Raw genomic sequence first — 13721 nt, forward strand, 5'->3', positions numbered from 1 at the left:
CAGTATGAGCAGAGAATAGAGCATTGGACTGGGAGTCAGGATACCTGGGGTTTATCCCTGGCCCTGCCAATGACCTGTTGGATGACCACGAGCAAGCCATTTTGCCTCTATGTGCCTCAATTTCCTCCTTCCACTCTGTTTGTATAGATTGTAAACTCTGGTCATAAACTCTGGTCATAGGGACTCTTTCTTCTTATATGATTCTGCCAAACACAATGTGGCCTTGATCTTGATTGGGCCTCTTGGTGCTGCTGTAATACTAATAATAACTTGGGGGTTTATCCCTAACGGTTCTGGGGTTACCAACAATCCCCACTGCTTTTGAAAGCAGTACCTTCACTTATTGTTTTGTGGCATCAGTTTGTCAGAAAATATCAGATTTCAGGCTTTCTTTTATATCTTAAAGGTTTAGCTTCTGGCCAGCTGTACTCCTACCCAGCTCGTCGTTGGCGGAAAAAACGCCGTGCTCACCCTCCTGAGGATCCAAGGCTTTCCTTCCCTTCCATCAAGCCAGGTAACACTTTCCCTTTCTCTGATCTCTGCTTGTAATACAGGCTGCTCTCCTGATGCTATTGCTTGCAGTGTTAGGAGAGAGTCTGTGATCCAGGATGTCCCTTCAGATGTTCATCTCCCGGGTTGAGGCTGCAGGCTCACCCATGTCACATCCATAATCTGGTTAGAGCATGGTCAGAAATAAACTCCTGGGACTGCTGAGCTCCACAACTGCGACAGTTAAGCCAGCTGGGGTAGAAATCTTCCATTGTTGGCACTGCATGGATTGTTGCATTCGTGGCTGGGCTCTATGTAGTGAGAACTTGGGCAGTCTAGTGCGCCCCTGAGCTGCTTATGTGGTCAGCTGATTTGGAACCATTGCAGGAACAAGGAGGGAATGTATATTTGTAGAAGTTGCCCTTTGCTTTTCCCTACATGAACATACTTTATGTGGGTAATTGGAGTAGATCACTGTTTTGCAGCTTTCCCCATAGCTCTCTAGACCGGTTTGGTGTTCCTCAGGTTTGAGAACTACCAAGGTAGGGTAAATACAGGAGATATCTACCACCCTTCAGGATGCAAGCCAACTACTGAGCATCCGTCTTGGTTGAAAATACCCTTCTCCGTTAAATATTGTTGCAGAATTTTGTGTTTTGGAGGGTATACACCTACCTCAGGAACACCTGTGTTGAAGAGGCAATACTAGCCTAAATGGCATTGTGAGTCTAGCAGGCTATGTGGGTCCACTGGTTTGATTCAACATTATTGAAAGTGGAAGGGGTAGCAGTCTAGACTGAATGGTGGATATGCCAGAATAAATGGTTGTGTGCATGGCAAGCAGATGGTGATGCTGGACTAGAAGGAGTATAATGATACTTTGAGCACCAGCATGGTTCAGGGTTCCATCTGTGCTGTAGAATCAGATGTCTTGCAGGATCCATTTGCAACAGGTAGACAGGTCCTAAGAACATATCCAGATTGTGCTAATGTCACAGGACACAGTGTAGACAGGTTCTAAGTACACCTCCAAATTATGCTAATATTTTAAATGTGTTTTCTCCCTTGCACAAAATTAATAGTTTTGGTGGTATAGTGTTGGTTTTGGTGGTATAGCGTTGCCCTAACAGCACAGAGAACCTACTTGACTAATATATATATTTTTCAGCTCTTAGTTATGGTTTTCTTTCCCTGCTACAGACACTGATCAGACCTTAAAAAAAGAGGGGCTGATCTCCCAGGATGGCAGCAGCCTGGAGGCCCTCCTGAGAACTGACTCCTTGGAAAAACGCAGCCTCCCAGACCCGCGTAATGATGACGACAGTCTCAGCGAGTTCCCTGTCACCAATAGCCGTGCACGGAAGGTATGGCAGAGAGAGGGCGTTCTCTACTATGTTGTAAGAGGGAGCTTTATGGTAAAAGACAAATGTCTCATTGCTAAAGATGAGCAAAGGGCACTTGTTGGGCCTCTCTTCAGCTGCTGCTTGGGGTTGTGGTGGGAGGGGATGAAGTCTTGGCTCCATGGAACAAGCATTTTAAAATTTCGAACCCTTGGGGTGGGGAGTCTGCCACTGAATGTGGGGAGTAGGAGGTAGCAGTAGCAGAGCAGGAAGCCAGGAGTGCAGTGAACTATTGGATATGCTTTCTGGTAGTAGAAAAAGGAAACTTTTTTTGTTTTTCCAGGCTCTACTTTGGCTTAATAGAAAGGCTGCGTGGGTGGAGCACTAGATGGGGACTTGGGAGTTCTGGATTCTGTTCTGCCACTGACAGTACTATGTTAGAGCTAGCTGCAGATTGAACCTCTCTCATCCAGCACCCTTGGGACCTCACCAGTGCCAGATGAGAGAATTTGCTGAACCACAGGAGGTCAGTATGGTCTAGCACATCACCAACACTTTCACTGTTACTGGGCTCTTGGAAGACATTTAGGAGTAAATTACAGCTAAATAACAGCACAGAACACGGACAGTCATGACTGGTGGCTGTAAATAAACTTTATGGGACCACAGGAAACTTGGCCATACCCACAAGTAGTTGTCATACTAACTAAAATTATGCCAGATTACAGGTGTTGCTGGAAAAAAGAGTTCCAGATTAGAGAGGTTCAACCTTTACTACTATTGTGAATTTATTGCTGCTGTTGCCCTGACTACTTTGGGGGAATATTAAGAGCAATGTGGACTAGTGAAGAGAGTGGGAATGGGAGGAATGGCTTCTGTTCCTGGTTCTGATTCCAGCCTGCTGGGCAAGTCATTTCAGGGCTCTGTACTTCAGTTTCCCCATATGTAAAATGGGGATGGTGATACTGACCACCTTTACCGCGTTTTCTGAGATCTCCTAATGAAAGTGCTGTGGAGGCACCGGGTGGTATTACCAATAATTCAACTGTATTGTTTTACATTTGCCCAAAGTTTTAGCTTGCCGGTTTTCAGCCCTATGAGCTTAAAAGAAAAGAGGGGTAAAGAAGGAGCTCAGAGCCATTGAAAAACACTGTTATGGACCATACTATACTCTGACTTGCCCGTTGATGCCTTTTGTTTCCTAAACAACAGATATTCAATACAGAGACACCTGCAGGTTTTTTTTCCCCTATGTTTGGGGATATCGCCAGAAAAATAAATGTTCCCAGGAAATTGGAACAAGCAAGGAAATTATGAAGGCACCTCTTAAAAATACCTGTTTCAGAAATTTTCAGTTTGAGCACTTGTGTAATATGCAGCAAGAGTGCAATTATAATGTTAAGGTACCTATGAAAGTGGAATAAGAACTGTGCTCATACGGTTTGGATTTTTTTGGCTGTATTAAGGTGGAAAAAAACCCTGAAAGGGGATTACTTTTTGCTTTACAAATTTGGATGCGGTGTGTATACTTTCAGGGCTTGCATCATAGTATTTGCCCCAAAGAACTTATTACTTACTTAAACAGCAGTTCTGCTCTTTCTTATTGGATACAAATAATCTAGCTGACAGTATGGTTGCTGCCTGCTTCAGTTACCCATTTTTATAACCAATAAAGAGCATGCTAAAAATAATTAGGTTTTCAGTCCAAGATGAAGTAATTGGAAACTGCTTTCCATTCCACCATGTTCTTTGTTTTAATCCTTTTGGAGCCCAGGTTGGTGATTTTTGTTGTTTGTTGTCTCAAGCAGAAGCCCTGTAGTTACTGTGTTATTTCCCACCTGTGGGCACACGTTCAATCCCCAACCAACTTACTCAATTCTGACTGACTGGCTGTACTGCAATAGCATTTAATTCCACCTTTGTGGTTATATGAGGATATCCATCTGGTGCTTGTTTCATCTTTTCATCCTTATTTTATGGGAGAGTCATCTGTACTCATTTTATATTTGTACATTATTGTGCAGCCAGGCTTGTTTATTTCTTTTGAAGTGGGTTTTTTTGACTTGGAACTGGCGTACTTTATGTAAATTCTTCAGCAGATAATATTTTGCCTTGATCCAAGTTTATGGAAGCCCTTTACAAGAACAAGCCTGGATTTTACCCATGTAAGGGTAGGTAAGAGATGGCGATGTTGTTATAATAATATATAGCTCTTACATAGCACGGTGTTCACTCCTGGGCTCACAACAAGTTACTGCTCCATCCTTGGTTGCACAACACAAAAGCGTTATATTTGACAGCCACCCCCTTCTGGTGGGGCATTATTTGTACTAGTCTGCCTCTGTACCTTTAGGCAAGAGGCAGACAGACTTGACACAAGACTATAGTTTTGATTGGGTATCTTTCTTCAGGGAGGCTCTAACAGGCAGTCATCTCTAGTCAGTTCCTGGCCCTAGCCAGACTTCTCTTACAGAGTTAGAGCTTGGAGATCTGTTCTCCTTCCCATTCAACTCCAAACAGAGCTTCGCATTTCCTTTTTAACCCCTCCATCTGAGCCTCACGCCATTGCTTCCTCTATTTTTTTAATGTCCTTGGACAGAATAAATTTTATGTGCACCAAGGCATGTACGGATGTGCACCGCCAATAGAAGTACATGCTGGAAGCTTTGAGGACTCTGCTAATCAACTCAGCATCTGAATCTCTGCTGGGCAGCCCCCCCCCCCCCCCCCCCCCCCCCAAGCATTCAGCTTACAGCGAACACTGCCTGACACCTATTGCAGATGTAGCATGGGGGTCTGACTGGGCCTGCATCAGCTCTTTAACCTTTTCCTGGCAATGTAGGGTTGTGTGCCTCATTGCAAGCACTTGTGATTTGTAGATCACAGAATGGGGTACTTTGATCCTGCCTCCATGCTGCCATCTCCCATGTAGAATTCAGTGACCGTTTAACAGCTGCATAAAAGCTTAGGGCAGGAACAAAGACCACTGTATTCAGATGAACCTGCAAGGGGATTAAGGGAGGCAGCATGGAATTACCCACATTGGAATTAAGCCAGGATATCACCCTTATTGTTATACAAAGTTTCATGGAACCAGTAATGTGCCATAAACAATGGGAATTTTATTTTTCTTGTCATCTGAAATATGGTACCTTGGTGCCTCCCTAAAGTATTCTGGGGAGTTTGGGGCCAGTAGTACTGATGTGGAAGAATGCCCTCTGTTGAATCTCCCACACTATTCTCTGCACACAGCATTCCTCAGGTTTCTTATGGAGGCACTGGGGTCTGCACTGACTTGGAGGAAGGCCTTCTACTGAGTTGCACTTGTTACTCACTATAACATTTTGTTGTGTGACTCATCTGCCATGCCCCTAACTTGTACCAGGATGGCTCATCTATGCTTTGGATTGCTACTATTCAGGTATTGCTCTTGCTGATATAATCTGATGTGTGTTCATTCACAGTGCAAAATGGCCAGCCTACAAGAATGGTCCTTCTGTTTGCCTCTGTAAAAAGGAGGTATTGTGTTCAAACCTTCCATCATAGTCTGGACTGATTGATTGCACAGCTGTGGTGTGATGCTGGGGTGACTGTGTTGGTGCCATGCTTTGAATTACATTATACCAAAGTTGCTTTTTTCCTAATCTGCCTCATTCCCCACCTCTTCAAGAGCAGAGGTATGAATCTGTGTCCCAGCCCATGTTCCCAGTCACTGTGTAACATGTTAAAAATAAAGTAATATCATACTCTTTTATGTAGCCTGTTTCATCAGTAGTACTTTTACAGAAGAAATAAATACTATCATTCCCATTTCACAGCTAACAAAACTGAGGAACAGAGTTGAAGGGAGTTGTCCAAGGTCACTTAGCAGGCTAGGGACAAAACTGAGAATAGAACCTTGGTCTCCTGAGTCCTAGTCTAACGTGTTGGCCACTAGATAGTTCTGACCAGAGTCCAGGGTTTCTTGTGAGCTGTAGCAGCGTGTGTAAGACATCTCTGTTTAGCTTGTGCAATCAATTCAATGACTTGTTTAATCCTGCTGTCATAAGAAGTTAACATCCTGGGAATGGTAGAATTTCCATCTCTAAAATACCAACTGTTACTTTCTTTTGTTAAAGCTCTCTCCCCTCCCCAATTGCAAATTAACATTGGCTTCTAAGAACTTTTTTCCCCATAAGGAGGGTGAAACTTTCTGTGAAATATAAATAAGGTCCTCAGTCACAAGGGGCTCTGCTCTTCATCATTGCCTGTTGAACTGCTGAATGTATATTAAAGACATTGGCCAACCTCCAGGAACACCTCACATACCAGGGCTCGCAAGCCTAGTAAGGATGGGAGCTGAATGGAGAAAATTTCCTCAGCATGCGTTTTGTTCTTACCCTTTACTCCATTGTCAGACTAATTTCTGTGGAAGGAGAAGTCTAGCTGAAAATTTTACAGATTTGCATGTGTAAAATGACTTCTACCTCTGTTTGGGTGTTTTCTTTTGCATAGTTCTCTTGGTCTTTATGATCAGTGAGAGAGAGTGGTTTAGTGCAGGGGTCTGCAACCTGCGGCGCTGGAGCCACTTGTGGCTCTTTAAGGACTTCTTTGTGGCTCTTGATATTTTAATTGGAAAGCTTATAAACAAAACAAAACAACAACAAAAAAATCTTCCTGACCATTTTCAATAAATGGTAAACGTCTAAAAGCCCCAAAATGAACAGCTTATATCTAAATAGCAAATGATATGTAACCTTGAAATGCTGGGTAACTCCCCTTTTAATATTTGCAGAGCATTGTGGGATATGATACTACAGGGTTGCCCAAACTTTATATAGTTGGGACCCAGGTTTCTCTCACTACCTTTTTTTGCGGCCCAAAAATATACACACACACAAAAAATAAATTTTCATTGTTTATTATTTAGTCACAATAATAATAGTACATAGTGATAATTTGTATATTTTCTGAGGGCCAGTATTCTTTTTCCCAAGGACCAGTACTGGGCCAGGGACCACACTTTGAGAAATGCTGTGATACTGTATCTATGTTGCTAATAAAGTCTTGATTTTCAAAGGAAAAGGAGGCTTGTGGCATTCCTGCTGTGAAGGGCAACACACATTTTAAGAAGGAAAAATGAAATGAAACGTGAAATAAAACTGGCATCATTAAAGTGAGTTTGGGAGTGAATGTCAGGAAGGTAATGGTACAAGCACACGCATAAAATGTGAGGAAATAGAATATGAAAAAGTTTGTGAACATCTTGCAGTAAACATGTATCACATTACAAACCATTGTCTGTGTGCCGTGCTTAAAATAGGGGTTACAAAAAGTACGTTACAGCTTTAGAGTTACTGATTTTTTTTTTAAACAAATTCGAGGAAAAAAGTCGTCTCTTGCTGTTTTGTTTGCTGACTCTTGGCTTAGTGGATTGAATATCAGCTTGCAATAACTGCTTCAGTTCAGTACACAATACATTGCTGTAAATGGTCCAGTTTCATGGGTCTGTGTTACCACAGCAAATCATAATTATTACTGGTTATTATTTTAGTTGCTGTATGCCAAATAAATGCTTTGTCCCACTGTGCTAGGCACTGAACAGACATACAGAAAGACATGGCTCCAATGCTGAATAGTTGAAACAGAGGCATCAAGAAGGGAGGGGACTTGGTCAAAGTGACCTATTAAGTCTGGAGAATGACCCCAAGTCTCCTGATTTCGATGTTTTATCTGCTAGACTGCACTACAGAGCAACGATGTGAACCAGCCAAAAACGAAGACTTGCTGGAAGCACATATTGAAATTGCAGGAGGGTTGGCTCTGTTCTTTATCCTTCTCTGGCAGATAAATTGAGCTGTATACAATTCATTGTGTGTAGGCTTTAAATTTTGAAATATTTTCTGGTCACAAAATATGCCCTGGCTTTTTCCATCAGAGTTGAGTTTGCTCCACTGTCTTTGGCCAAATTCTGGTTCTCCCTCCTGGATTGCCAAAGTGCTTTCTGGCAGATGTATTATTCCTCTTGTCATAAACTGTTGGAGTTGGTTAGTGTAAATTAGGAATAATTCCAGATGAAATTGGTGGGCCAGGATGAAACTTACCCCAGTAACTAAGATAATTTCATAGCTGACTCCTTTGTGGCCTGGTCTAGGGTAATTGCACTTCATTAGCTTTTTTGTGATGGGAACCTGCATTCCTCTCTCTTTTTTTTTTTTTCTGGAGATTTAGGCTACAATTTATTTCTGAAACTTGCCGTGGTCATTTATCAAGTTGGGATTTATTTCAGCTTTGGCTGTCTTGTTCCTTCCTAGGGACAGTGAAAAAGTTTGTGACCAGCCATTTTTCATAAAGGGAGGTATTTATTTAGAACCCAAAATAATACATAAAAACATACCTTGAAAACCATAAATAGCTTGTACCCATGCTGTTTCACCAGGTGTTACCCATCTTCCACATGGAGTTCCTGTCCCTCAAAACTTTCATCAGAGTTTGTTCCTCTTGGATCCAAAAGCTGATGTGAACCTATAACTAGTAAGAATCCCGTCCCCCTGCCTTCCTTCCCCAGCAGACTGTGCATTCTGTACATTTCTCAGTTCTTTGTCTGCTGGTTCTCAGGAACCTGTCAAAATCAGTCTGTGCAGTTTCAATACCCTTCCTTCCCTCCCAGCTGTGCTGTGGGGATCTTTATGGAGTTGCAATATTATCCCTTAATGTTGTTAGCTTCTGGTAGTTCATGCATAGTAACTTTCCCTCAGTCACTGTACTGCTTGGCTGTGGCCACACTAGCCCCTCCTTTTGGAGGGACTATGATAATGTGGCACTTCAGAATATGCTAATGAGGCACTCCCATGAATTTGCAGCTCCTCATTAGCATAATGGCGTCTGCGTAGGCTTCTGAACTGCTGGTTTTGACATGCATGCTGCCCATGTAGCCAGGGGCCTTTTGAAACGACCCCCCGACTTGAAAAGCCCCTTGTTTCCAAAACCAAATGGGAAAAAGGGGCTTCCAAAATCATGGGGCTGTTTTGAAAGGCCCTCACCTACATGGGTGGTGTGCATTTAGAAACCAGCAGTTTTGAAGCGCACGTGGCTGCCATTATGTTAATGAGGTGCAGCATATCTATGACAGCCCCTCATTAGCATATTCTAAAGTGCCACATTACCATAATCCCTCTGAAAAGAGAGCTCCTGTAGCCACAGCCCTTGTCTTATTGCAAGGGAAAAGTTTAACCCCTGCAATCCTGGTAGGTACCAACATAATATGAGGGGAAAATTGAGTTACCCTTTTTTTGGTGAAAACAAATCAGAAATGTCCCAGTTCTCCGTAGTCAGAGTCTGTGTTCCATCTCAGAAACACCTTGCAACTTAATGTGCTGGGAACCAGTTAGCCTCTGTGCAACATACAGGGGACAATAGGTACTAAAGAAAAGAACTGCTTTGTAAACAGTGTTTTTCATTATAGGCTTTTATGCAGCTGTCTTAATTGAGGTGTCTTATATATCCTTTGCATGGGATTGATTTTCTTTTTCCTCTTGTATCTAAGCAGCATATGGAGGCCTCATCAGGGCCCCATTCTCACACGTGTTGTGCGCATACTGTGTTAGGTAATGGGACAATCTACTGAAAAGGCCTATATATACAAGACAGGCAAAGGGTGGGGGGGACAGTGAGAAATTATTATCCTCATTGTACTGATTGGGAACTAAGGCACCAAAAGCTCAATGTCCCAATCTTAACAAGTGCCTAACTTTTTAAGCCTGTGAGGAGCCTTGTTTAATTTGCCACGTAAATAGTGCATTTGAGGCCATTATGTACAAACATAGAGTAAAGTAATGTCTCCATCCCGAAGAACTTATTGTCCAAGACCAGGGAGAATAGGTGGACACAACAAATGGATTAGGGGAGTGCAGGGAGACAATGAGACCATGATGGACAGTGGTCACAGCCACCCATAATTAGTCACCATTACTTACACTGAGTTTGCTAGTGTTAAATACTTTAGTTATGTTTACATTCGCATTCCTCTTTTGAAAGAGCAGTGCAAATGAGGGAAATCGGAAATGCAAATGAAGCACTGATTTACATACCTTGTGTGCTTCATTTGCATAATCTATTTTCAGAAGAGATTCTTTTGAAAGAAAGAAAGCAGTGTAGACGGGGCTCTTTCAAAAATAAACCCCATCTTTGAAAGAACCCTGCTTCCTATTCTGTTTCAGGAAGAAGGGGTCTTTCGAAGATGGGGTTTATTTTCGAAAGAGCCCTATCTACACTGCTTGCTTTCTTTCAAAAGAATCTCTTCTGAAAAGAGATTATGCAAATGAAGTGCAAGATATGTAAGTCAGTTCATTATTTGCATTTTTAATTTCATTTGCATTCCTCTTTCAAAAGAGGAATGCAAGTGTAGACATAGCCTTTGTGGCTATCATAATCTGCAACAGGTGGTATTAACCCTATTTCCTCCATCCAGACATTTGTTAAAGGAAAAGTCATCACTTCTGCATCTTTCTCTAATAGAGAATCTGCTCTATAGTAATTCTTTTATTTCTTCCCCCCTAGCAGGGTCTTTTGTAGCATCTTTCTCAGCAGCTCCCAGTTTGGGGTGAGCAGTGCTCACTGGCACTTCAGGTCTCTCATCACTGCATCTGTTCTGCAATAAGTTTCTGAGTTATGACATTTTATGTGCCTCCTGAGTAAATTTCTACACCTTGTTAAAAATAAATAACTACTCAGTTCTTAAAGGTAGGCACATCAGAGTTTCATTCTGAATTGGGGACTGTGGATACGTCTACACTATACAGCTGTTAGTGACAAGGCCGTGTCGACACAGCCCTATCACTAAGTTAGCCAGTGTGAGCTCCCTTTGTCAGCTTGCTGACAAAATACATCTACTCCCAATGAGGGCTTTCATTTTGTTGGAAGCAGAGTGCTCCTGGCCACAAAGCAGCGTTCATACTTTCACTCTGCTGCTGTAAAACTTTGTCATTCTTGGGGGTTCAGGGTGCTGATGGTGATGGTGTTTAAGCACCTGTGAACAACAAAAGTTTTGTCAATCAAGTGCAAGTGTAGCCATAGCATGAGTGAGTCACCTAAGGTTTTAGTGGATCTACGAGCTGAGGGCCAGTTTTCCTGAATTCTAGGCTAGTTCCGTAACAATAAGACCAGCCCCCCCGCTTTTTTTTTTTTTTGGTGTAGTTGGGAATAAAATGTACCTGAAAATTTCCATAACTCCCTCTCCTTCCCACATATTTTACTTCTTTCTTGAGGTGTGTTTGTAGTTTCAGGTAGGCATCCCTCACCCAAGTTCTGACATCTGTCCATTCTCCATTTCTTTCTTTCCCCAAACTATGTCAAGTTTGTATTTATCTATAATAAACATCATCGTCTCTACAGCGGATCCTTGAACCTGATGACTTCTTGGATGATCTGGATGATGAAGACTATGAAGAAGATACACCAAAGCGACGAGGCAAGGGCAAGGCCAAGGTAATGGCAGCTGGATGAATTATGGTACTGTGGGTTGGCCTGGTTATGTATCGCCTGGCTCTGCAGAGTCTCCTGAAGACTAACATATCAGTAATCGCTGTAAAGCATGTCACCATTATTGCTTCTGACCATGTTGTAAACCTTATTCAATGCAGTAGGGCCTCAACATTCACGAGGGTTCCGTGTTGGGAACCCTCGTGAATACTGAATTTTGTGAATATGGCAGCTCCTGGCTGCCAGCACTCCCTGCTGGAAGCCCCGGGGGGAAGCGGTGGCTGCCACTGGCTCTCCCTGCCTGGGGGGAACCGCCGGCACTCCCTATCTGGAGCTTGATAATGGGGCATTCGTTAGGTGAGACATGTCTGGATGTGTCTGGCAGATGATTCACACGCCATGCTGCAGAGAGAGATGGAAAACCTCCTGAAATCCCATCCAGTCTGTCCTGAGGGAAAGATTGCTTCCCAACCTTAAATTTAGACTCTGAACATTTGAGTAAGACACATCAGCCAAGTGTCAAAGATACAGATCCTCTGAATCACCAATGGGTGTCTTCTGGTGGCTGATCTCAAAGGAAGATGGAAGAAAGTCAAAATAGATAATAGTGTATCGGGGAAGAATCCTTCCTTAAACCATGTAGGACTGAATTACAAAATTAGAGAAGAGTAGTCATATATTGTCTGTCTCACATGTTCAAAAATGGGAAAAATATCTCAAAAGATAGTCCATTTCCAAAGATTGGGTCAACTGGATAAATGACCACATCTTAATTCACTTTAATGTGGTTCTTTGTTTCCTGAGAAAAGCTCTGATTATTTTAATCTGACATTTACTCAGTGTTGGTCTCCAACACTAGTTCTTGCCTTGTGTTTCAATGTATAAATAGGAGCAAGGAGGTAATATTACCTCTGTGTACGGCATTGGTGAGACCAATACTGGAATACTGAGTCCACTTCTAGTATCTGTACTTCAAAAAGGATGTTGAAAAATCAGAAAGGGTACAGAAAACAGACACAAAAATTACTTGAGAGCTGGAGACAATGCATGGAAAAATTTAGAGTATGTCTGTGCTGCTGTCAAATACCTGTACCTGGTTCATGTAATCTGGCTCAAAGTTGTGGGCCTGTAAAATTGAGGTAGAGATGCTGAGGCTTTGGCTGAAGCCCTGTTCTGGGACTCACTCTAAAGAGGTGGGCATAGCCAGTGTAGACATGCCCTGAAGGGTCTGTGTAGCTGATCAAAAAGATTTGAGAAGGGACTTGCTTTGGGTGTATTAGACCTTTTAAAGGGAGAAATCCCGGCTTGCTAACAGCATCTTCCACATAGTGTAGAGAGGCAGAACAAGAATTAATGGCTGGACTTTAAAACCAGATAAATTCCTATTAGATACAAGGCGTGCATTTTTCAAAGTGAAAGTATTTAGCATTGAACAAAATCTCAGGGCAAGAGAGGGGTTCCTGGTTGCTTTTATGGAAGATGCCCAATAACCTGTGTAATATGCCACTGTTCTCCAACCTGTGTTAGACAGGTCATACAAGATGATCTAATGGTCTGTTTTGTCCTTTAAAGCTATGAATTATTTCAGATGATGGCCACTAAGGGGCACTATTTGATTGGTTAATTTTGTTAGCTTAACTACACACGTGTGGGGGCCCCTTTGACTAGTACCTAATGAACTGTCAGCTAATTTAGTGGCATAAGAATTACCAAATTTCAGAAGCAAATATCTTGGCTACAGCATTTCACTGCTATATTTTCTTGTTCCCAGGGCAAAGGCGTCAGTGGAGCTCGGAAGAAGCTAGATGCAGCCATATTAGAAGATAGAGATAAACCTTATGCCTGCGACAGTGAGTATGAAAGGCATTTGTCCCCCTGCAGTCTGTGTTCTGGGACAAAGCTGTCTCAAATGTATTGCTTTTGAAGGGAGGGGTGAAGGGAGTAGTGTTCCAGGATCTCTTTGGGGCAGGATGGAATTTTTGCTGGGGTGTGAGTCATTCAAAATGTAGGTGAATCTGAGTATATTCCCAAGACTTGTAAGTTTTCCCCTTCACTTTTCTTGGAGTTGTGACCCTAATCCAGATCTGTAGTTTCTGATGGATGTGGAGAATCCACAGTTTTTCCTTTTTTCTGGGAAGTATACCCATGATATCTGGCATTTCAGGGAGGTTCTCCCACTCCAGCAGAATCTTCACTAAGCAAGGAGGCAGTTGCAGATGCTTGCACTGCATGAAACAGCCAGTTGCTCTGCTTGCGTTCTTGCAACACTTTAGCCTGCACCACAGGCATGAATGGCATTTCTGGCTGTAGTGCCACATACTACTTTTGTGTTCAGCTGCATTGCGCTGTCAAGAGCTCCGTATTAATGTCCAGTCAGGGTCTCTGAATCTAAAAAGTGGGAATTGCTTCTTGAGGTGTGGGAAGAATGAACAC

The 13721-nt window shown here is 42.6% G+C and overlaps 1 protein-coding gene across 3 annotated transcripts in view; it reads left to right on the top strand.

Moving 5' to 3' along the window:
- DPF2 (double PHD fingers 2) overlaps positions 1–13721 on the top strand; it is a 46517-nt gene that overhangs the window by 15079 nt on the left and 17717 nt on the right. For all 3 annotated transcript variants that reach the window (XM_075004921.1, XM_075004922.1, XM_075004923.1), the window contains exons 3-6: positions 407–514; positions 1690–1853; positions 11202–11294; positions 13060–13138. In XM_075004921.1, coding sequence (XP_074861022.1) covers positions 407–514; positions 1690–1853; positions 11202–11294; positions 13060–13138 — 444 coding nt within the window. The remainder of the gene's footprint in view (positions 1–406; positions 515–1689; positions 1854–11201; positions 11295–13059; positions 13139–13721) is intronic.

This window comes from Carettochelys insculpta, chromosome 11 (genome assembly GCF_033958435.1).
Source record: "Carettochelys insculpta isolate YL-2023 chromosome 11, ASM3395843v1, whole genome shotgun sequence".
In the NCBI taxonomy this organism is placed as follows: Eukaryota; Metazoa; Chordata; order Testudines; family Carettochelyidae; genus Carettochelys; species Carettochelys insculpta.